This window comes from Gavialis gangeticus, unplaced genomic scaffold (genome assembly GCF_001723915.1).
Source record: "Gavialis gangeticus isolate Ggan-Ray unplaced genomic scaffold, GavGan_comp1, whole genome shotgun sequence".
In the NCBI taxonomy this organism is placed as follows: domain Eukaryota; kingdom Metazoa; phylum Chordata; order Crocodylia; family Gavialidae; genus Gavialis; species Gavialis gangeticus.
The window spans coordinates 2,009,122-2,032,377 of record NW_017728960.1 but is presented as its reverse complement, the minus strand read 5'-3'; the positions used below and the strand labels follow the sequence as shown (position 1 = coordinate 2,032,377).

The 23,256-nt window shown below is 59.9% G+C and overlaps 1 protein-coding gene across 1 annotated transcript in view; it reads left to right on the top strand.

The window, feature by feature from the left end:
- INTS3 (integrator complex subunit 3) overlaps positions 1 to 23,256 on the top strand; it is a 39,636-nt gene that overhangs the window by 5,991 nt on the left and 10,389 nt on the right. The window contains exons 4-22 of the mRNA XM_019521810.1: positions 3,630 to 3,743; positions 4,042 to 4,126; positions 5,598 to 5,664; positions 8,930 to 9,074; positions 9,930 to 10,059; positions 12,606 to 12,703; positions 12,889 to 13,080; positions 13,527 to 13,614; positions 13,861 to 13,940; positions 14,846 to 14,937; positions 15,384 to 15,490; positions 16,046 to 16,165; positions 17,285 to 17,414; positions 18,226 to 18,280; positions 18,969 to 19,072; positions 19,507 to 19,551; positions 20,099 to 20,218; positions 20,408 to 20,561; positions 21,983 to 22,051. Coding sequence (XP_019377355.1) covers positions 3,630 to 3,743; positions 4,042 to 4,126; positions 5,598 to 5,664; positions 8,930 to 9,074; positions 9,930 to 10,059; positions 12,606 to 12,703; positions 12,889 to 13,080; positions 13,527 to 13,614; positions 13,861 to 13,940; positions 14,846 to 14,937; positions 15,384 to 15,490; positions 16,046 to 16,165; positions 17,285 to 17,414; positions 18,226 to 18,280; positions 18,969 to 19,072; positions 19,507 to 19,551; positions 20,099 to 20,218; positions 20,408 to 20,561; positions 21,983 to 22,051 — 1,995 coding nt within the window. The remainder of the gene's footprint in view (positions 1 to 3,629; positions 3,744 to 4,041; positions 4,127 to 5,597; positions 5,665 to 8,929; positions 9,075 to 9,929; positions 10,060 to 12,605; positions 12,704 to 12,888; positions 13,081 to 13,526; positions 13,615 to 13,860; positions 13,941 to 14,845; positions 14,938 to 15,383; positions 15,491 to 16,045; positions 16,166 to 17,284; positions 17,415 to 18,225; positions 18,281 to 18,968; positions 19,073 to 19,506; positions 19,552 to 20,098; positions 20,219 to 20,407; positions 20,562 to 21,982; positions 22,052 to 23,256) is intronic.

The window sequence follows — 23,256 nt, the reverse complement described above, 5'->3', positions numbered from 1 at the left end:
TCCCCTTTGCTACTGTGGGCTGGCTTCTGAGCTATTTAGGAGTGCCACCACACATCCAGGAACAGGTCCTCTGGCAGGGTGTGCTGCTGTCACTCCTCTCTGGATTGTGACATGGGGGCAGGGCTGTGCGGTTAGCCCCCAAAGCAAGCAAGGCATGAAGGGTCTTTGTGGGAGCCTACACCTCTAGAGAGGCAGCACAGAGCAAAGCGAGCCCTTGGAACAAGGTGGCTCATGGGCATGACAGAGCCCCCGGCTGCGGGGGATGTGCTGCAGATCCTGGCACAGTACTGGGCTGGGGCCAGGTTAACTCATTCTGGAAGGGCAGAGCTCTGGTTGAGCAGTGGATTGCGGGGAGCGGCTGCGGTCAGAGCTGGCTGGAGGCCATGAACCCGAGCAGCATCTCCTGGAAGGCTCTGGCTGTGCCTCTCCTGCCAAGCAGACCAGCCAGCAGGCTGCCTCGCCCTGCTCACTGATGCAGGTTCCCGCTCAGCCTGGGCCTGTTCTGCCTCTCGCAGTTACCCTGAGCTCTCCTGAACTCAAACACCAGGGTTCCTGGTGCTGGTAGCATCCAGATGTAGCCCAGATCTCTTGCAGTGTTGATGGAGGTGACGGAGCCTCCCATCACAGGGGATCCCTTCAGGAGTCTCCTTGGCCCTTTGCTGCCCAGCCATAATGAAAGGTTGCACTCTCCCTTGCAGCCCCCACTTCCCTGGAGCCTGGGCTGTGTCCCCAGCTACCCAGCAGCAAGGGACAGAGCAAAGCCAGCCCCCCAGCTGTACCGCAACTGTCTTCTTGGCTGGTTCCTCTGTCAATGGGGGGCGGAGGAAGCTGTGTACCTGGAGCTGCCTGGCTGAGCCCTGCTTAGGGCCCTGCTAATGAGGCACGTGGCTGGCTCCCTGCTCTTGTCGGCTGAGCTCTTCAAAGCTTGCTGTGTTTCTTGGGAGTAATTGGCCCTGCCACTTTGACGGGCTGCTTTGGTCGCCCTTGGTTACTGCCTTTCCTCCCCACCACTTGTTCCCTCATGGCAGCAGGAGACTCAGCAGGGCTGCTCTTATTGTGGCTCTGCTGGTGCCTTGCAGCTGAGCCTGGGGCAAGCTGCTCCCTTCTCCTGCTTCCCCTTTTCCTGCCTGACCAAGGGGGTAGCAATGCTCACAGGGCTGTTTGTGAATGACCCCAGTCTGGCTGGGTTGCAGGGCTGAGAGGTTCCCATTGCAGGTGCGATGTACCTGCCTGCAGCAGGGGGCAGGGACTGGGGTGGGTGGTGTGAGGCCTGGTTTGAGTTGGGCGCTTGCTAAAGGGTAATGGGGGTCCCCAAGGGCTGCAGTGTTCTGTCCCCAGTGTCATGCAACTTGGGGTCTTGGGGTTGCCTCTTCCTCCCTCTTTGTAAAGGCATCAACTTGCCATTGGGCAGTCATGCTCGCAGCTCTGCCCTGCGTCTCCCTGCAGCGAACTGAGCCATCTTCTGTGCTGCATCTACAGCAGGCTAACCACAGACCCCTTGCCCCAGGGGCTGCTCCCCACAGCCAGGCCAGAAGCCCCCACTGCTGGGGCTCAAACTGCTACTGGCACCCGCGCAGGGAAGGAAGCTGCCCGAGCATAGCCACCTCCTTGCAGGGGATCAGCTGAGAGATGCGCTCCCCTCCACCCCCTTGTTGCCTTGACCCCAGAACCAGGAGAGATTAGCTGAGCTACACGCGCCCAGCTGGGAGCAGGGAGGCTGACGTGCAGATATTGCGGCAGTGGAAAGGGCATGCACTGCCTCCCCCACCCTCTCACTTTAATCAATGCCCTGCTCTGGGGCCAAGGGAGTACCAGCCGCCATGGAACCCCCCCCATTTCACATGCCCGCTCCACTGCCCAGCTCCACGGAAGGGAGGGCGTGCTCCCTCCCGCGCCAGCTGATTTATCTTGTTAAACGGCCCATCCATCAGCCTGATCCTTCCTGTTAATTAAATGGCCTGCGTGAGGGGCAGCCTGGACCTGCCGGGAGCAGGGAGGAGATGATGGATTGTTTGTATCCTCCGGAGTCATCAACAAAGTCGAGTCCCTTCCCTCCCCCTTTGTGCTGGGGCCAGGAGTTTTTACGCTGAGGCTCCCATCCAGTGGCCAAGGGCAGGTAGAGGGGAGGTGGGATTACTGTGAATGACAATGCCTGCTCATGGTGTCCCATGACCCCAAAGCCAGCTCTGAGATGCTGAAGCACTTGTTCCTGCCCCCAAATCCTCCAGCTCTTGGAGGGAGGAGGTGAAATGACAACTGGTCTCGTTTTGGAACTTTCCCAGTGTCCTTCCCGATCTTTCAGCACAATGGGGAAGGACACCAGTCCAACTGGTCCCCCTCTATGAGGACTGCTGGTCACCTGGGTCACAAGCAGCCTCTGCCCAGCCTGCCATGCTCGGGCCTGGCCAGGCCTGTCTTGTGCCACTGGTCTGCCCCCAGGCTTTGGGCCTGCTGCTACCAGAGAGCAGGAAGGCTCTGGGCTGTAGCCATTCTGTAGGGGTCAGAGGGCAGCTGCCAGTCAGTCCCCTGTGGGGTTCTCCTCAAGCAGCTCTCAAAACCCCTGGGAGAGCTCTGAACTGTCCCTGGGTTGGACCACAAGTCCCCACAGCCTCTTGGCTCTTGTTAGCATTTCAGACAGCAGTGAAAGGCCAGACAGAGCCTCCGCCTACCAGACACTGTTTGCATCAGGTGTCTGAACGTAGGGAGCTACATCAAAGGGACAGTTCGGGGCCTCATTAGCTCTCTGGAGGAGGGTGGGGATGGAGCCCTGCTCTCCGGAAGAGCCTGGCATTTAGCAGCACAAATTAACACCTGTGCAGAAGGATCTGGCAAATGGCTTCTCCTGGGCTCCCCTCTGTTTCCTTCCAGGCCAGCCAGGGCACAGAGAGCTTCTCAGGGCTCTGGCTGGAGCACAGCTGGCTGCTGGCAAGGGTCCTTGTTGTCCCCTTTCCACTGCACAGAGCTCTCCTGGGGTGAGCCGCGGTCTGAGCTGGACATAGGGCTCTAGGCATCACCAGGGCTGGGTGGGCTGGAAGTGGAATGAGGTGGATCTTTGCAGCTGCCTCCAGGAGCGGAGCAGTGGTGGGGGGTGGGGGCCCAGCCCCTGTGCTGCTGCCTTTAGGGTAAGGAGTGGGGACTCATGGGCCCAGCCTGCCTCTCCTTCGGTGCATCCACGTGCAGTGTGTACCTAGGGATGTGATCCTGCTGTCACAGAGCAGCTCCAAGCTATGTGCTCAGTACAACAATCCCCAGTTGTTCTCAGTGCACAGCGGGAGCCCCTGGGGCTAGGAAAGTAGCTGCTTGTTAGCATAGACCTCGTGCACTGCCCCTCCTTACCCCCCTCCCATGGAGCAGTGCAGGACTGTAGGGGTCAGGCCCAGCACCCCATTTCTGCTCTGGGCTGTCCAGCGGATGTAGAAGCCTGTCCAGCTGCCCTGGCTGCAACCTTCCTAGACCCAGAGGCCTTTTGCCTCCAAGGCAGCTGGTCCAGCGCTTCCATCCACAGCTGAAGTGCAGCCCCTAAAAGGGACTGTGGCTGGGCCAGGTCTGAGCACAGCAGCATGCTTCCTGTTGGGCCCTGGCTCCCCAGAAGAGCTCTGCCTTGACTGGTTGTGTGACCTGTGCCACAGTGCTACCGGGACCTGGCTCTGGTGAGCAGAGATGGCATGAACATTGTCCTGAACAAGATCAACCAGATCCTCATGGAAAAATACTTGAAGCTGCAGGACACCTGCCGGACGCAGGTGAGCAAACAGGACTTAGCCTGATGGTGGAGCCCTGCCAAGAGCTGGAGGGGACTGCATCCGGGGGACTGGGGGTTGCAAACAAGGCTGGAACCTAGGCTGGAAGGGGGGTTTGCAGGGGCAGCATCAGTAGGACTTGCACAGCATCCATCCTGAGTAGTGCACCCCATCTGTGATGGGAGCAGCACTTCTCACCCACAAAGGGAGTCTCTGGGGTTGTGGGCATCTCAGGCAGGGCCAGGGTCTGTGTTGTGCCTCATCCGCTGTCTCGCATGCACTCTGCCCCTCTCTCCTCCAGCTGGTGTGGCTACTGCGGGAGCTGGTGAAGGGCGGTGTGCTCGGTGCCGATGGTGTCTGCATGACCTTCATGAAGCAGATTGCAGGTGAGTGCTGCCCCTATGGGCCTTGGCCCGTTTGCTCTCTGCACACCCCAGGGCCCCTCTGACTGCAGCAGCACAGAGCTCAGAGCCATCCTTGAGGCTCAGTCTAGCCCCATCTCGCCTCTGTCCCAGGCAGGAAGAAGTGGGGGCCCAGGACTGGTGGATCCAGGCTCTCTTCCCCTCGTGTTGCGTCCTCAGTGACTACATGGAGCTGTGGCAGGGCTGTGCTGGAAGGCCCAGCCAACCAGGCCTCTCAGGGAAGGTGGGCTAGTGGGGAGGACTCAACCCATTCAGTGCCAGGAAAGCAGCTGGTACAGTGGGAAGGCACTTGGGCAGCGCCTGGCCTCACAGCGATGCTCAAATACTCCCCCCAGCTTCAAGGCACCTGACCCCTTCACGCCCTCCAGGCTGCAGGAGCAACACTGCCTCCTTCCCCATGTCCCGTGCTGATGCTAGGGCCAGGCACTGACGTCCATGGAAGAGAAATCTGCCTCGCATCATCAAACCTGACATTTCATTTTATTGCCACGTGGTGACAGAGGCTGGCCGGCTGCAAATGGGAGCTGGCACCTCTGTTTCCAGGGGGCAGCCAGGCCCGAGGCATGGGAAAGAGGCTGTCTGCCCCCTCCCCAGTCTGCATGGGGTCAGCTCACAATAGTGTGAAAGCCCTTGGCAGGTGCATGACTGCTTTTCCCTGGCCGCAGCTCCCTGGGCTGGACCCCTGCTGCAGCCTTGCTCGGCTCTGTTTTATGAGGCTTGATCACAACACCTATTGCAGTGGCTCTCGTGCCTCTCCTAGTCAGGCTCCAGATCCCCCTCAGGTTCCCAGTGCTCCTAGTAGAGATCTCCTGCTTCAAGCAACTGCAGACCTGTTACGGAGCCCAGCTAAGGCTCTCAGCACCTGCAAGGCACCTTTATTGAGGCTGTCCAAGTGCTTTGGAGTGAAGCCTTGCAGTTCCAAGGCAGTGCTCCCAATCTGACAGGTATTGGTAGGCCAGGGGCATGTGGCACATTGGAAATGCAACCAAGGCCATGGTGCCATGCTGCTCCCAGACCCAGGGACTTTCCTGGCCCAGTCCCTTTCTAGAGCTCTGGGTCTTTGGCTGCCTCCACCCTAGATATGAAGTCTTGTCCCCCTCTAGCTCATTCCCTTTTGCCAGGGGTGTCAGCATTGTGACAGTCCCCTGCGCTGTGACCAGAAACCCTCTTGATTTCCTTTCATGCACCAGGAAGTGATGGCATCTGTTGCACTTGTCTGGGAACATGCTCAACACATGCTTGGGAGCAACCAGACATCTGTGGCAGGTGGCATGGGACCAGGCAGGGAGCGCAGGACGTTAATTACAGCCTCTGCCTTGCCGGGGTCTGACGGTCCAGCTAGGCAATGGCTCAGATAATGCCAACCGAGGAGAACATCGCATTGATTAATCTAACTTTTCTGTCCTGTCTTGCGTGTCCATTGCCGTGGTCTCAGGCGGGGATGTGACGGCAAAGAATATCTGGCTGGCAGACAACGTCCTTGACATCCTGACGGAGCAGAGGTACGGGTGCAGCGACAGCCAGCTGGGGTGGGCAAAGCTGGGGAGCGGCCAGGTCTGTGTCCCTTGGCGAGGCCGGGGAAGCTGTCCCTTCCTGGGCACAAAGCAGGGTAGATCTGGGGTTTCCACACTTTGACAGGGTGGGCAGGGGTGCGCTGATGGGTTTCCTGCATGCTGCGAGGGTTTGTTACTACCAGCTTGGGTGTCCCATTGAGACCCAGCCAGCACCCTGCAGGGCTTGCCTTGAGACCCAGGAGCAGCACTTCTGGCAAGGCTGCTGACCCAGCCACCTGGGACCGTCCCATGCAGCTACCCCTGGCCACAGCACTCCAGGCCAGTAGTGCAAGCCTTGATATGGCTGCTTCCTCTGCAGGTAACTGCTCGCCCTGAAACCATGAGGCTGGGTCATCTCCAGCCACCCACAAGACATTGGGGACCCTCCCCCCTGGCAGGGGAGATTCCTTTCCCTGCCCAAGCTGCAGGCTGTCAGCGTCCTGTGCGGGGCTGGCCTCAGCAGGGCTGCAGCTCTCCTGTGCTGTGGCAGGTGACCCGAGAGCATTGTCCATGTTGTGCTTTGCTGGTAATGCAGCAGCTAGTCAACTGTGAACAGGCTGTGTGGCGTCGGCTAGGCAGTGGCATTGTGCGCCTGGTGGCAGCCATCCCACGGTGGTGCTGGTCGCGGTGGTTAGCAGTAGTTAGCAATGGCCCCATTAATAGCCCTGCTAGGGAACGGCAGAGCCATGTGGTCTCAGCAGCGCCATCTAGTGTACATACCAGGGATGCCACAGAGCTCCCTGCTAGGCGTTCACCTCGCTGCCAGCTACCCCCCAGCACCGTTCCTGTTACCCCTGGCTGCTCCCTACCCCGAGCCCAGCTTGGGCACTCCCCACCCGAGCCCTGGCAGCACCCAGAGTAGCTCCCCTAGATTCTGCTGCTGAAGTAGAGGCTCATCTTGCCAAAACCCCGTACAGTTTTATCCTGCAAACAAATAACCAGGGAGCACTCAGCTGCAGAGAACAGCATCTCCCTTCCTTACAGTCCAAGTCTGTGCTGGCCCAGCACCACAAGGGCCCACCCAATGCACTAAATCACAGCTCCAGCAGCAGGGCTTTGGCAGGGAAACATGCAACGGGGAGGCTTAGCCCACGGCAGATTGCCGGTGCCAGGCTGCAGTGGGTTGGGAGGTGTTTGGGCCTGGGGTGAGCCGGGCTGGGCCAGGGGGAGGGAACCTGCAGAGCCCAGTGCCCTCAGATGGCAGGGACAGCGAGGTTTTCACGGAGCAGCAGGCGTGAGGCCCAGTGTTGCAGGGGGGTGTCAGTGTGTTGGCTTAATTAAAACCAGTAGAGCAAAGCCGAGTGCCGCAGCCTCCGGAAACTGCGGGGAACAGCTGCTGAGGGCTGAGCCGGCATACAGCTGCCCCACGAGGCCTCTATTTGCTTGGCCTGTTGCATGGACCCATCCCCTGGCCCTGGGCTGTTCCCTGTGGCCCCGTTTGACAGCACTGTCATTGCTGCAGCTGACCTGCCCTCCCCTGGGCTCCACTCCTTTGTCATTCCCATGTCCAGCCCCCATGTGTCTCAGCGGCTAATTAAGCTCCGTGCTTGCACACCTGAGGTGTGGTACCAAGTGCCTGGGAAAGCAAATACTTGTCACAGCATCCCAGTGCCCTCATGATTTAGGACAGGTGACTCACTCACCACAGGACATTATCTCCCCAGGGGGTGTGGCTGCCTTGCCCTGGCCCAGCTGGGATCATCTGTTGTGCCAAAAGTGTCCACCAGTTTCTTCCCGTTACCACTACATGGCTGTGTTGGGAGAGGGTTTTGGGCCAGCAGGGCTGTGATAATGGAATTGGTTCCCTGTGTTTGGGGCAGCCGGTGCAGGGCAGCAGCAGGGAAGTGGCCCAGTGAATTCCAGAGATCTAGATCTTGGAGGAGCTGCTGTTTGAGAGGGTGGGGAAGGCTTGGGATTTAGCACCTGGGAGGGGCCCAGGTATGTGCGAGGAGGGGGTTTAGTTAACTCAGCTGGTGAAGCCAGAAGTAAAGCCCAGTCAACTACCAGCCTGGCTCATGGCCTGTTTCTATGCCCTTCCACCAGAAATGGATGGATGTGGATTTGTGAGGTTGTGGACTCGAAGCACCTTGGCTGCTCCCTACTGCAAGCCCAGACCCTGCTGGGGAGGAGCAGACCCCTGGGGCAGGCTGCATCCATAGCCCATCGCCTTCCCTGCCCCCAGGCTGGGGTGGGCAGGGGTGCTTGGCTGGGCAGCTGCCATGGCTCTGCTCCCAGTGTGCTGCTTGCAGATAAGGGTGTGAGTATGGCTACCCCACTGCCACCTCCAGCACTGTTGCTCATCCCAGATCTGTGGCAGCACTGAGCCGAGCCCACTGGAGAAGCAGTTCAAGTGCTGGCAGTGCTTGTTACCATGCAACGTGCTGCTAATCGGTTCTAACAGGCCCTGTTGTGCCTGCTGAGAGGGTGGGGTTCAGCCTGGTACCTGGCCGGAGCTTCTGGCTCAGCTCGCCCTGCTCCAGCCATTGCTGTGCCTGGTGCTTTCTGGCTCGTGATGCACTTGGAGTTGCGGGATCCCATAGGTGATGGCATCGGGCCTGCCCAGCAGCAGCTGCTCATCGTTTCTGGGTGCACACAGCCTCCCCAATGGGTCCCTCCCCCCACGGGCTGATCACAGAGCAGCCCCCTGCATCCACACATCTCGCACCCGTCCCCTCCCTGCCCTACATGGCTTGGAAGCCAGGCACAAGGAGCCAGGCAACAGCTGGTGATGGAGGGGGTGGACAGGGCCTGTCAGGTGCCTACAGGAAGCCAGTTGTCCACAGAGGTGTTGGCTTTGACCCCCTGGTACAGCGCAGCACCAGGATGCTGTGCAGAGCCTGGTGACACAGGCAGCCAGCACCAATACCCCTGACCATGGTGATACTTGGCCAAGACGCATGGCACGTGCCTCCTCTCACAGAGCAGGGCCGACCCCGCCATGAACCTCTTTCAGGTTCGGACGGAGGAGAAGCTGGGGTCACGAGACCTCCAGCTTGGTGGGAGTGGGCTTGAGGCTGGAAGCAATGACTGACTCCAGCAGTCCCACGTTTGGGGGCAGCCGGCAGGACACACAGGGCAGGGCTGGGAGTTGGGACCTCCATGGTCCTGTTCCTGCTGTTGCCCCTCAGGGCTGAGTACCGTGTGCATAGATGGCCAAAGGGCCTGGGCTGCTGCTGCAGTAGCAGCTGATAGCAGTGTCCCCTCTTCCCCACAGAGAGTGGGTGCTCAAGAGTAGCATCCTGATCGCCATGGCAGTGTACACTTACCTACGGCTCATCGTGGACCATCATGGCACCCCACAGCTCCTGGCCCTGCGTCAGAAGGAGGTGGACTTCTGCATCACCCTGCTCCGGGAACGGGTGAGGAACATGGGACAGGGCTTGGGATGGCTCCATTTCCAACATGACTTGCACTGGCATGTATTCTTCCCACTGTGGCCAGGAGCACAGATCCCAGGGAGTGAGATGGCCAGGATCTCCAAGCCTATGGTGCATGGGTGAGGGGGGCAGGGAAAGCCAGGTGGCAGCTGGACTGCGCGCCCCCACCGGCTCCTTTAGGGTGTGTTCCCCACATCCAAGCTGTGGACTGAGGGGGTGGAAATTTCCCCCCCTCCTTCCTGCCTGTCTCGCCCCATCCCAGGGCCCAGATGGTCCCAATCAGCCGGTAACTGCCCTTGCAAGAAAGTGCAGAAAGAGTGTGGGGCCAGGGGGCATCTCCTGCCACCCCCCATCCCTGCCCCATAGAGAGGTCACTGTCTTCTTGGGACCCCATCACGTTCCTGCAGCGCCACTGGCTTGTCTTGGTTGCACAGGCACTAGCCGCTCTCCGCAGCAGGGAGGGGGCCAGCCCTTGAGCAACCCCCCAGCTGAGTGCCACTTCCCCTCCCCTCCTGAAAGAGCAGATGTCAAGTGCAGAGCTTCAGAGATAAAACAGCAGCTCCATGCCTGGTTGTTTGCTCTGTAGTGGAGGCCGTTTTAAAATAGCCGCTGACCTTCCTCCCCCATCCCCCTGACAGCAGCTCCCCCCTCTGCCACCGCCACCTTCAAACAGAGTGGCTACGCCTGGGGCAGGGGGCTGCCGGGCAAGGACTGAATCATCCGGGGCTGCCGCTGCACTTGGGAACGGGATGTTCTCCCCCCCTCCACCCGCATCCCCTGTTCCTCCCCCACAACCCTGTAGCAGGTGAACAGCGCGCTCGTTTCTCTTCCCCCAAGTTCATGGACTGCTTCATGATTGGCCGGGACCTGGTGAGACTCTTGCAGAACGTTGCTAGGATACCGGAGTTCGAGCAGCTCTGGAAGGACATCATCCACAACCCACAGGCCCTGAGTGCCCAGTTCACAGGTAGGAGAGGCGAGGCCTGGCTTGGGAGTCCTGTTCCCCACCCCCCCGTCCTGCTCCCTGCTTTCTTGCAGGGCTAGCTCCAGACGTGACCTACAGACCAAAGCCCACCTCTAGGGCTTGCCCTGGGGCCAGGGTCTGTGTGCAGCCCCACCCCCCACCCCAACCTGCCCTGCAGAGGAGCCAGGTGGCAGCACTATGAGGTTGGGAACAAGAGCTTGTTCCCCTGGCTCAGGTGGGGGGCTCTGAACGCAGAGGGGTCTCAAATGTGTGCCAGGCCACGGCACGAAGCTGGGTGGGAGGTACAGCACCTGGGATGCCCTGGAGGAGACCGTTTCCCTGTCCACATGTCTCAACAAGCCGGTCACAGGCCTAGCTGCTGGTAGGGCTGAGCTTTGGCCTTGGCCATGCAGAGGGGAGTCCTCTGCCCAGGTTGAGACCTTGCAAGGCTCCTGAAGGAGGCTGGGGCTGCACGGCCTCTCATGTCATGAGGGCCCCGTACTCTGCTCCTCAGCAGAGCACTGCTGTTGGCACCAGCTGGCCCACATCTCTATGTAGGACCCGGACTTAAGACTCCCTTTGTTGTAATGGCTTGAGCTGAAAGCTAATATTGGAGTGAGGCCCCGGTGCTGGACAGGCCAGAGCCCTCCAGCTGCTCTGACAGAGCTCCCTTGAGCAGAGCACACCAGGGCCAGGGGCTTCTGTCAAAACCTCGCTGTGCAGATTCCCCACTCCCTGGAACCACACAGTGGGAACATGCTGTGCCCAAGTCCTGCACATGCTGGCATGGAACAGCCCTGGCAGAGAGCCTTGCACGCGATCCCCTGGGATTTTAAATCTGTATCAATTATTCACTGCTTCGGAGGCCAGCACCTCGTTATCCATCTGCTAACAAGCTTTCCAGAGCAGAGCTTAAACGTGCTGCCCCAACAGCTCTTGGGCTCTGAGTTAATGCTTCCTCAAGCCCTTTGTTTGCACTGGGGCAGGCTTAGATATTGGTCTCATAATGAAGAATTAACCTGCGTGGCCCACGGACAGCCCCTCCCCTGCTGTCCGCAGCCCCTGCAAAAGCTGGTAGCTGCTCAGCTGCTTTCCCATGGGGGAGGGTGGGCCGCGGAGGAGCAGGGACCCTTGTGTTCTGGGGCTTCCAGCCCTGCCTAGCCCATCAGGAGTGGTGTAACTTCCAGTGCTGTCCCTATGCATGGGGGGACCAGGCCTGGGGTTTTCTTTCTCCCCAGGTTCACCTGGGCATGCTAGAGGAGAAGGACAGGCTACAACTAGATCTGGATAGGTTACAGGGGTGGGCAGATGAGAACAGGATGGGTTTCAATACTGACGAGTGCAAGATACTGCACCTGGGGAGGAAGAACCAGCAGCATACCTACAGGCTGGGGAACTACCTTCTCGTCAGTGCAGGGGACTCCAAGATCCTTTTCTGCATTATTGATTCTAAGTTGAACATGGACCGCCAATGTGAGGACGCAGTCAGGAAGGCTAACTGCACCTTGTCTTGCATCCATAGATGCATCACGTGCAGGTCCAAGGAGGTGATCCTCCCCCTCTGTGACATTGGTCAGGCCACAGTTGGAGTACTGTGTCCAGTTTTGGGGGCCGCACTTCAGGAGGGATGTGGACAGCATCAGAAGGGTCCAGAGGAGGGCCACTCACATGATCGGGGGCAGCAGGGCAGGCCCTAAGAAGAGAGGCTACAGGACCTGAACCTGTTCAGCCTCCACAAGAGAAAGCTGAGAGGGGATCTGGTGGCCATCTGTAAACTGGCCAAGAGGGACCAGCAGGCAATGGGAGAGTCCCTGTTCCCCCAAGCACTACCAGGAGTAACAAGGAATAACAGCCATAAGTTGATGGAGAGTCGATTCAGGCTAGATTTCAGGAGGTGCTACTTCACAGTCGGGGCATCTAGGATCTGGAACCAACTTCCAAAGGAAATGGTGCTCGCTCCTACCCTGGGGTTCTTCAAAAGGAGGCTAGATAGACACCTACCCAGGGTCATTTGACCCCAGCATCCTTTCCTGCCCATGACAGGGGGTCGGACTTGATGATCTGCTCAGGTCCCTTCTGACCCTATCAACTATGAAATGTCGATGCACCGTGCTGTGCCCAGAGGACCCAAGCAGCCAGAGCCTGGTGGGACAGGGTCTCCTGTTTGCCCTGGGGGAAGCATTTCACTGGGCTCAGTCAGTCTCTGCCCTTTGGCCTGCCTGGGCTCTCTGTTGGTGCCCAGAAGCCTTTGGGCCTGGGTTTTTAACTCCGCTGCTTAGCATAAGTCCAGGCTGTGACAATTTTAACCTTGGCTTCAACTAGCTGCAAAGCTACAGCTCAGCAGCAAGATATGGCATGAGGGTCACTTTAACCATGATCCATTCTTGGGAAAGACAAATGACTGAGCAGTATGGCGCATGCCGCTACCCATGGGCAGGTGAAGCACTGCCCTGGGGCTCCCTGGCGAAGGGTGGCTTCTCCCCGCCAGTGACAGTCCCCTCTGCACCCTGGGGCCAGGCAAGCACAGACCTCAGTTCTCCCTTCCCCAGGTGTCCTGCAGCTCCTGCAGTCGAGGACATCTCGCAAGTTCCTGGCCTGTCGGCTCACCCCTGACATGGAGACCAAGTTGCTCTTCATGACCTCCCGGGTAAGGAGAACCCCCATCTGCAGGGGGATGGGACCCAGGCCCCCAGGGAGAGCGGCCCTGTGTGATCTTCCTGGCTGCAGCACAGCTGGAGAGGAGCAGGCCCAGCAAAGCTGGGTACTGGGGCTCCCAGTGAGACATGCATGTCCCAGTGACACAGTAGCACTTCCCTCCCTCCCTCCCTGCAGGTGCGGTTTGGGCAGCAGAAGCGGTACCAGGACTGGTTCCAGCGGCAGTACCTGTCCACCCCAGACAGCCAGTCACTGCGCTGCGACCTTATCCGCTACATCTGTGGCGTAGTCCACCCATCCAATGAGGTGCTCAGCTCTGACATTCTGCCACGCTGGGCCATCATCGGCTGGCTGCTCACCACCTGCACGGTGAGTGGGGCCAGGCCGTGGGAGCTGCGGCTCGTTAACTCCAATTCTTCCTGCTGCAAACAGCCCATCTTTGTCAGCTGGCGCTCATGGGTCATGCCTGCTGGGAGGTGGTGTAGCATCTGCCTCTCCTTCCAGCCCCCTTGCAGTACCCTGGCCCTCTCACCTTGCTGGAGTGGCCTGCCCTGCGCAAGTGAAGGCAGACCTGTCCCCTGACAGGCAGGGATGGGTGGGGGTGCAGACTGTCCTGTCATCCAGTCAGACGCCTCTCTGCTGGTGGTGATAACCCAGAGGACAGGCACCTGGGAGCTGGTAACAAAACCCAAGAGTTCCCACTCCCAGGCCCATCCCTTTTGAAGCTAGGCCGTGGCCGGGTGCAGAAGTCAGTGGGGAGGGGGAGGCGTGCAGCCAGGGTCAGGGCACTCACATGGCTTCTCACCCTCTCCTAGTCCAATGTTGCAGCTTCCAATGCCAAACTCGCCCTGTTCTACGACTGGCTCTTCTTCAGCCCTGAGAAGGACAGCATCATGAACATCGGTATGGGGGGCACACAGTGGGACCATCCCCAGCTCAGTCGTTAGCATGGGGGTTGGAGGTGGTGGCTGAGTGGCAGTTTGGCCATGTGGAGCCTGTCGTGGGGTGGGGGAGAATGGGATTGGGCAGCAGCTTTCCCTGGAGCAGGAGGCCAGGATGCACTGGGGTGGAAAGGGGGTTTCTCCTGGGCCTGGCCTTGCCCTTCTAGGGCCGTGTGTGTGATGGGGCCACCTGCTCTCTGCCTTCTAGAGCCTGCCATCCTGGTGATGCACCACTCCATGAAGCCCCACCCTGCCATCACGGCCACACTGCTGGACTTCTTGTGCCGGGTAAGTAGCAGCATCACCCCCATTGCTAGGTCTGGGAGGAGCTGTGATAGGCTCCAAGCCCTTCAGGTAGGAAAGTGCCCTGCAGCTTAGCCAAGCACCTAGAGCCCTGCCCCCCGCCCCCCACATGCCCCCACCTTCTGCCTGAATTGTCAGGGCTTGCACCCCATGTCCAAACTCTCAAACCCTATCAGACCCAAAGCTGCTCCCTTGCTGAACCGGGACAGTGAGGAGGCCGCCAGCCTTGGGCCCGAAGTGCCTGTCATTCGTGGATGCAGCTCCAAGGAGCACGTGTGCACGAGACTTCCCGGCTCCAAAAATAAGCCCTGTGTTGCGAATGCCAGTAGGGGAAAGGGGCTGGGGCCTCCACACGGCTCCTTCGATGTGACATGCAACATCTGGCCTTGATGTGTCCCTCCCGGGCAAGCAGCATGTCATTGCAACATCCCCTGCTTGGGGCCGGATTCTGCCTCCGAACAGGGGGATCCCTTCCTGAACTGGGGGGCCCACCACGATAGGGGAAAGGGTGTGGCACCCCTGGCCGTGGGAACACGTAGTTGTGGCACATGCGGTTCTGGTAGCACAGTCCTGGGGGGGCTGGGGTGTTCTGGAAAGGTGGGGGTGAGCAGGGTTGCATCACTCCTTTGCAGAGCATGCAGCGTGCCCAGTTTCTCCCCTGGGTGCTGATTCCAGGAACAGCTCATTGGAACGGCTCCTGGCTCCTCCTGATCAGAGAACTAGGCCCAAGGTTCTGGCTTGGCCCCGGAGCCCAGGGAGCCATCCTGGCCCCTTGCAGACCAGCACAAGGAGGGGCTGGGTGCGTGGGACCAGCCTGGGTCCTCATACACAGCCTGGGGTGCTGGAGTCAGTCTACACCCCCCACTAACACTGCCTCTCTCCCCTTGCAGATCATTCCCAACTTCTACCCCCCACTGGAGGCCCATGTCCGGCAAGGCGTCTTCAACTCCCTCACGCACATCGTGGAGAAACGTGTCCTTGCGTAAGCAGGCCCTGGGTTCCAGATGTTCCCAGCCCCCATCCACAGCCCTGCCTGGGCTCCAGCCCCCCAGGGCCTAGCAGAGCCCCTTCCCCACCCCCACCTCTGAGCAGCAACCCACTGTTTCTTTACCTTGGGGACTTTTGGTGCAGGCCAGCCCCAAGTGCCCCCCAGCAGCTTTCTGGCTGCCCTCTGTCTTCACAAAACCAAGCAGGTGGGTGTCCAGAGGTCGGGGCTGCCTCCAGGCACCAGAGCTCAGGGCATAGCAGGAAGGCCTTGGTCAGACAATCTTTGTTCTGCACCAAGCCTGATGCTTCTCTGGACATAGGTGCCAGGATTCTGCCCTCAGTGGAAGGAGGGGTCACTGGGGGATCTGGCCTGGCACGTGGGCAGAACAGGGAAAAGCACCTGCACATGGTCCTATCTCACCCCATCTTAATCCCCGTCAGGCACCTGGCTCCCCTGTTTGACAACCCCAAGCTGGACAAGGAGCTCCGGGCTATGCTGAGGGAGAAGTTCCCTGAGTTCTGCAGCTCACCCTCGCCTCCCATCGAAGGTGGGTGTCAGCAGGGCACCCAGTGCTTTGGAGGCCATGGCTCCTGCTAGCTGCCCTTGGCTCCCTGAATGAGCCAAGAGCCAGGGGAGGGCATCACACCAGCTGAGGGGCAGACCACAGAGCTCAGCCAAGCTGGAGGCTCTGTGTTTTCACACCTGTGCATCGCAGGCCCAATGTCCAGCCCAGATCTGGCTATGGAGCGGTCGGGGCACTAGCAGGAGCCTTCTTCCCTCCTGCCCCTCAGCTGCTGCCAGCTGTCTGACCGCAGGCAAGGGGAAGAAGTGGCAGGATGCTGCTGGCCTGGAGTACACAGTGCCATGGGCTGGTGGAGCTCCAGGGCACTTCCAGGGCTGGTGATAGTTTGGTGTCCCCCTTAGCCCCGCAGCCCTAGCCACTCTGGGCAAGGTTGCTTGCTGTCATGGCAGCTCCCCTAGTTGGTCTTCTCCCCTTTTCCCCTGGGGGAGGCCGCCCATGGCCCATGGAAACCTGCCCTGCCCTGTTCCTAGCTTGTGGGGACCCCACAAGTGCGCTGACTCCTTGGCCCAATTCTTGCAGTCAAAATCGAGGAGCCGGTTTCCATGGAAATGGACAATCACATGTCTGACAAGGATGACAGTTGCTATGACAACGCGGAGGCGGCTTTCAGCGATGACGAGGAGGACTTGAACAGCAAAGGTGAGGTGGCCGGCGCGGCGCAGTGCAGCCCTGCTCAGCCGGCGTCAGCTCACTCCCGAGTGCCACTGGATTTACCCAGCAGGATTAGCTGTAGTCGCGGACCCCCCAGGCTCTGTTCAGAAACCTCCCAAAGGAGCCAGGCAGAGGGAGCACGCTGGGAGCACAGTTCCCAGAATGCTGCACCTTCCCAGGCAGCTTTAGGGCCTGTGCAGCTCTGTCCTGCAAGGGGACGGCACTTGCCCAGAGTTCTGCAGCCACCAACTGCTGCCCCAGGACCTACTGCCGTGGGGAGAGCAGCTTGGGCCACGTCTCTCTGGATAGCTACTTCCAATGTGGCCCTTCCTCAGCTGCAGGAGATTCCCATGCTGCCCCCCAGTCTGGCTCATGGGTCCACCTTGGTTTCCAACTCTCCTGGGACCCATAGATGACAAGCCTAGCTCACATGCCTGATTTGGTTGGGGGGTTTCCCGGCAGCAGCAGTACAGACTGGCCGGGCTCTGAACAGGCAATGTTCATGACATTTGGGCCTCATGCACTCAGTGAGCTTGCAGTCAGGCTTTATGAGAAGTTAGGTCTCGGCCCCCGAGCCGCCTGGCCTGTCTGCAGTTGGAATTTCTGCTTTCGGGAGCTGCAGACCTGTGGGAGCCTCAGTATGGTGACCCATCCCTTCAGCTTCTGACATGCATCCCACTGTGAAACAGCTGTGGGGGCTTCAAGTGCCCTGGCTGGGGGTCGTCTGGGCTGGGGAGGGACCTGAGAAGCAGCATTTGCCTGGGGTATTGGGCCCAGAGGAGTGACCAGGACCCCAAGGCCACATGCCTGGGAGGGCAGGAGGCTTGAGAATGGGGCCAGTCACCTTGAGCAGACATGTGCACACAGCTCCTGAAGGACCTATCTCTAGGATGCTACAGCAATGGCAACAGGGAGAGGAGGCATGGTGGTGGGGTCCTGAGTCTTGAAACAAGAGGGTCCCTGGCCTAGCAGCCCTGCTCCAAGCCTCTTCCCCAGTCAGAGGTCCAGAGTCTGTACAGAGCTCAGGGTTCATCTCCCAGGGCACGCGGTACTTGCAGACCTATCGCTCAGGCCACCCAGCTGAGTCATCCGTTCCCCTCTCTCCAGGGAAGAAGCGGGAGTTCCGGTTCCACCCAATCAAAGAGACCATCATCGAGGAGCCTGTCGACATCACGCCCTTCCTGGACCAGCTGGACGAGTCTTTGAAGGACAAAGTTGTGTTGCTGCAGAAGGGCAGGTGGGCATTGCTGAAGGACTCGCACTCCCACCTCTTCCCCCTGCCGCTCGTTCACCAGGTGCTCGGGGTGCAGCTGGCCACCCCAGATCCCCAGCACTGGAGACTGGCTCAGAAATGCTCATGGACAGATCTGTGACTGCGAGGTGCCCAGGCAGACTGTCTCCTGCCACCAGTCTGCCCTGGCCCCTCACAGATGGGCGCCTTTGGGGGGTCTCTGTCCCTGGAACAAGCGCTGGCAAGGGGGCAGCTCTCCGTGTCATCCTGCCCACAGCCTGCTCCTCCCACTCTCCTTGGAGCAACCCAGCCTTTGCAGCTGCACCCAAGCCTTAGTGACTGGTGAGAGACGGGCCATGCCAGCCTGGTGGGCTTCTCCTAATGGCAGCGCCTGCCTGAGAGGAGCTGGCTGGTCCCCCTCCCTGTGCCTTAGACACCTTGGGCTGAAGGGGTGCCACGTGCCCCCTGGAGCTCTCCATAGTCTCCTCTTCTATCCTTGACCTTGGACTCACCCTGCCCCATGGCACCGCAGGCTACAGCGATCAATGCCCATGTAGCTGTCCATGCATTTCATCTGCTTGAGTCACTTAATTAGTTTGCTGTACGTGCGTGCCCGGAGCAGTGAGCACCAGGTGCTACATCAGCCTAGCGCGTGTTCGGGCCTCTCCTTCCCGTAAGCACTGCCTCGTCCGCGCCCCCCACCAGCTCTCAGGCCCTCTGCACTCCCAGGCCGAGCCAGCTCAGCACAAAGTGCTATTGTCCCCGCGCTCAGTATCTCCCTGCATAACTTGGATTTCCTCTTGTTGTTGTGCTTCAGCGACACGGAAGCTCAGTGTGAGGTCATGCAGGAAATCGTGGATCAAGTCCTGGAGGTAATGACTGGGACCCGAAAGCCACGTTCCCACCCAGCGCGGGACCCCAGTGCGGCTGTGCCAGCCTGCTTGGGAGGGGGCCTGAGCAGAGACCAGCCTGTACTGGGCCAGAACCAGGGCTACATTCACGGGCTTCATTAAAACCCTGTCACTGGGTGAGGGGAAACTGGGAGCCAGAGGCTTGGCAGCTCCCAAAATGCTGCAGCCCCAGGTGTCTGCTAAGTGCCCGTCTTGCTGGTAACCAGCTGTGACAGCAGCTCTCTTCACTGTGCTATAGCAACAGCGATTACCAGGGGGGTGGAGAGGGGTTCTTCTCTGGAGCCGTCAGGCACGGGCCTAGGAACCGTGGCCTCAAGCTGCAGCAGGGGAAACAGGTTGGAGATGAGGTAGAACTTCCTGCCCCTGGGGACAGTCGGGCATTGGAACAGGCTGCCCTGAGCAGTGGGGGAAGTTTCCAAGAGCAGGTGGACAGACACATGGCTGAGATGGTTTAGTTGAGGATGATCCTGCCTTGATCAGGGGGCTGGACTAGATGTGGTCTTGTGGGGTCCCATCCAGCTCTGCTCTCCTGTCAACAGTGTGAGCCCAGGTCCCAGCCACACGGTGCCATGTTCTGGGCTGGGCACGACCTGCTCAAATCCAGGTCAGGTGGTAGAACAACTTCCCCTTCTCATCCTTTCTCCATCAGGAGGACTTCGACTCAGAGCAGCTCTCGGTGCTGGCCTCCTGTCTGCAGGAGCTCTTCAAGGCGCACTTCCGCGGGGAGGTTTTGCCAGAGGAAATCACAGAAGAGTAAGGAGGGCTCTCCTCTCTCTCCCATCCCTCCATGCCGAGAGTCGGGTTTCTACCATTTCCAGCATCCTGGCACGTGGGAAGCTTGTGTAGTCTGGCCCAGGGAAGCTGTGGAGCAGCAGGGACCGATGTCCTGCTGAGGCAGGCAGCTGGAGGATGCAGCCTCCAGTGAAACGATCCATTCCCCCCCACTTCTTAGCATGTGGGAAGTGAGAGCAGGGGCACTCATTGCTTAGGGAGCTCCTGGGGGCTCCTATGTCCAAGTGACCTGCTGTTTTGGCCCCCAGGGCAGTGTCCAGCCTTGGTGCATGGAGGAAGTGGGGCAGACACTTGCCGGGGATGCTGAGGGTCTGTTCCACGGGGCTGAGCCCCAGGAGCTGCTGACCACAAGCAGCACGTGCTGGGGCCTGTCTGACCTGGTGCTTTCCCCGCAGGTCTCTGGAGGAGTCGGTGGGGAAGCCGCTTTACCTAATATTTAGGTATGTGGGTGAGAGCTTGGACCCGCACTGATGGGATGGAAGGGAGGAGTGCTTTGGGTGCCCCCACATGCTCACTGCAGGCTGCCTCAGCTCCATCCTGGTCACTCTTTCTCTGCTGCCATGTGGCCTCAGCAGAGCATGCCACACACCAGGGGCTACCTGCAAGGGTGCCTCAGGTCAGGGGCACCAGGACCAAGCCCTCAGCTCTGTCCCCACAAGCCTCTGTGACAGCTGGGTCCTGAGAGTGTCTTGAGGGGGGCTTACCTGGAGCCTATCGCCTGCCCTGTGACTCTGCATAGCCCCAGCCCATGGATTCCTGGCTTCTGAGGCTGCTTGCTGGGAGGTGCATCCTGGTGTCTGCTGCTTCTGGAGGCTCCAGGAGGGGACATCTGACTGGCCAGAGATGCCCTGAGTTGCTTGTATCCACTGGGCCCCCCTCTCCTAGCTGCACAGGACACTCCTGTCTGAGCCCATGTACTGGGCACTGGCCTGTCTGAGATCCATGGTGGCATTCTCTCCTATCTCCCCCTCCCCAATACCCTTCAAGGAATCTCTGCCAGATGCAGGAGGACAACAGCGGCTTCTCCCTACTGCTGGATCTCCTGTCCGAGCTCTACCAGAAGCAGCCCAAGATCGGCTACCATCTCCTCTACTACCTGAAAGCCAGGTAGGCCTATGCGGGCAGCAGGGCCTGGCACTGGGGGCAGTCAGGCTGCAGCTAGGACTTGGTCAGAACAGGACATGTGGGTGTTAGCACCGCCCATCGAGCATGGGCTGGGGCAAGTGTTCGGTGCCTTGGCACTGGCTGGCACAGTGCCTGTTAGCCAGCACTCACGCCAGCTCCTGCCCCTTGCAGCAAAGCAGCTGCCGGAAAGATGAACCTGTACGAGTCCTTCGCCCAGGCCACGCAGCTGGGGGACCTGCACACGTGCCTCATGATGGACATGAAAGCTTGCCAGGAGGATGACGTGCGGCTACTGTGCTACCTCACCCCCTCCATATATACAGAGGTAAGAGCCTGGCCTGCTCCATTTGATTGCCTGGGACTGGGGTCTCTGCTTGGGAGCACAGGCCCCGCTGGTCCCAGCCCTGGCCCCTGGGGCATTCCTCAGCTGCTGCCTCAACTTCCCTTCTGTTCCTGCCACAGTGAGAACATGTTATGTCCTAAGTCAAAAGCCCCGTGCAGTGCGAAGCCGGCTGTCCAGGGCTTGGAGAGGGCTGTGCTCACTAGCTGCTGTGTTCTGGGGGCCAGCGAAAGCAGCAAGGGAGGGAGCCTGCAAGGGAACCCTTGGGTTAATGAATGTCTCATGGCCTCCATCTGGAGGCAGCTTGGAGCAGCCCACCTGCCTGCTGGGCCCCATGTGGTGCCGGATTGCAGAGCACGCTCCAAGGAGAGGGGGAGGGCCCCAGCCCCTGCCCCAGCCCACGGCTGCACCGTAGGGCTCAGGGATTAGGGCTCCCATGATTCAACATGGTCTTGGGTGGAGCTGCTGTTCCCTCTCCCTTGCCAGGATGTTGACAGGCTCAACTCTCACCTCCAACCCCTCACAGACTCGTTCCAGCCAGGCCCTGGGAGGGGTGGCATGGGCTGCTGTCCAGTGGCCATCCCAATCTGCCAGCTTCATGCCCTTCAAAAGCCTGCAATGGTTGTGGCATTGTGCAGTGCAAAGTGCGGGCTCCCCCTGGCCTTCTCCCCATGCACTAGCTGAGGGGAGCAGCCACAGATCCCATGAGTGCTGCCTGCAGCCAGCTGGGGCAGGGGTGAGTGCAACAGGAGACATAGCATTGCAGGTCAGCCTTGGGCAGTAGCTCCTGGCTGAGAGCAGCGGTCAGCTCTGGCCCGGGTCCCTTGCAGAGTGTTGCTATTCCCACTCCCATGCGCAGGCCAGGCCAAGGCCTGGGGGCCAGGTTCTAGGGGCTGCCATGCTTGTAGCCAGCCCTGCCTGTGTATCATACCCCTGCCCCACCTCTCTGCCCTGTTCCCTGCAGCTTCCTGCAACCACACGCAGCCCAGGAGCTTTCAGCCAAGTTTGCAGCTATGGGGGAAGCGTGGGCTTGGCTCCAGGGGTGCCTGGCCCAGCTGACTTCTACCCCATGAAACAGCCCCCTTTCCACTGCTGCTGTGTCCACAACACCAGAATCAATGTGGGCCGTGTTGCAGGAGGCCCCTTGGCACTGGGCAGGGTTCCCAGCACCACAGCCACACTTGCCAGCTCCAGCCTCATGAAAAACAAGCGGGTTTGCTCAGGGCTGGGTAGACTGTAAGGGAGGGCCATTGTAGAGCTGAACACAGCGGGCACACAGGGCGGCAGCAGCATCTTGCTGGATGTTGTTGGAGAGCTTGTGTGGCCTTGGACACAGACCAGCAGGGCCAGCTCCGCTCTCCCGGCCGTCCCCTCCTGAGCCTCACTCTGCGCTTGGACTCTTTCAGTTCCCAGATGAGACCCTGCGAAGCGGGGAGCTGCTGAACATGATTGTGGCTGTCATCGACTCTGCCCAGGTAAGTGGGCAGCTCAGCCTCCCCAGCAGGGTGAGCAGGGCACAGAGCCCTGGCGAGACCCTCTTGGCAGGGGCTGCACTGCTGAGTTGCCATGACGCCAGCCAGAGGGACCCAAAAATAGCCGGCGGGAATGTGGCAGGTGCTCGGAGCCAGGCGCCAAGCTCTGCTCTGTCTGGGCACGATGTGCTGATAACCTCTTGCTTGCCCTGTTTACCCAGCCTGGGTTGGAAGCAGTCCCAGGCACGCATGCTCTCACCCAGCCCCTCCTTTCCTAGTGTCTTTTTGGGATCAGGGTTGGGCCCAAGTTGTGGGGGGCGCCCTGACAGGCTCCCCTCACCTCCACACTGCTCAATCACCACCCACAGGGCACAGGCTCGAGCTGTTCCTGGTACAGCATTTCCTTTCCCCTCCCTCATCCGCTCTGTCCATCTCTTCCGCTCATTCTTCCCTGCTGGCTTCATCTTTTTCCCTGCTGTGTTCTGGCCATGAGGACAGTGGTTCCCCCTGCCCACAGGGTGCAAAGGAGGTCTGGCCTCACCTGGCTGGCAGCTTGTGCACCACACTGAGCCAGCCCCTGGAAACAGCCACAGGGCAGCATGTGCCTCCATCCCCCCCTCCATCCTTCCCAGAGCTTGAGGCAGGGGCTGGTTCACAGCTGGCCATCCCTGCTCCTAGGCTTATGCCTTGCTTGCGACCTCGGTGCTAACCAAAGCACTTGGTACCGGCTGGGTGCCTGGCCTGGCAGCCTGCACTCCAGATGGGCAGCTAGGATCCAGATGCCATGTGGTGACTCCCTCCATGGCTGGGCAGCACCCTGGCCCTGCTGCATGCTGTGCACTACTCTCCCACCCCTGCCAGCCTGGTGTTGATGTGTGAAGCTGTTAAGCTCTGTATCTGCTCGCCTCTGACAGCTGCATCACCCCCAGCTCCAGTTGCTCTGATTTACAAGCCACCTGCAGCTGGCTGGAGGGAGGAGGTACAGCTCCCTGCAGGCTTCTGCTCACACGGGGCCCTGCTCTACAGGGTGGGCAGCACTTGCCATGCCAGGCCTCTGTCTGAGCTGTTTGCCTGGCAAGCTGCGAACCCTGGGGCATGGAGCCACTCCCCCCTGCTCACCCATGGCATTCTGCCTTCCAGCTACAGGAGCTGGTGTGCCATGTGATGATGGGTAACCTGGTGATGTTCCGGAAGGATTCAGTGCTCAA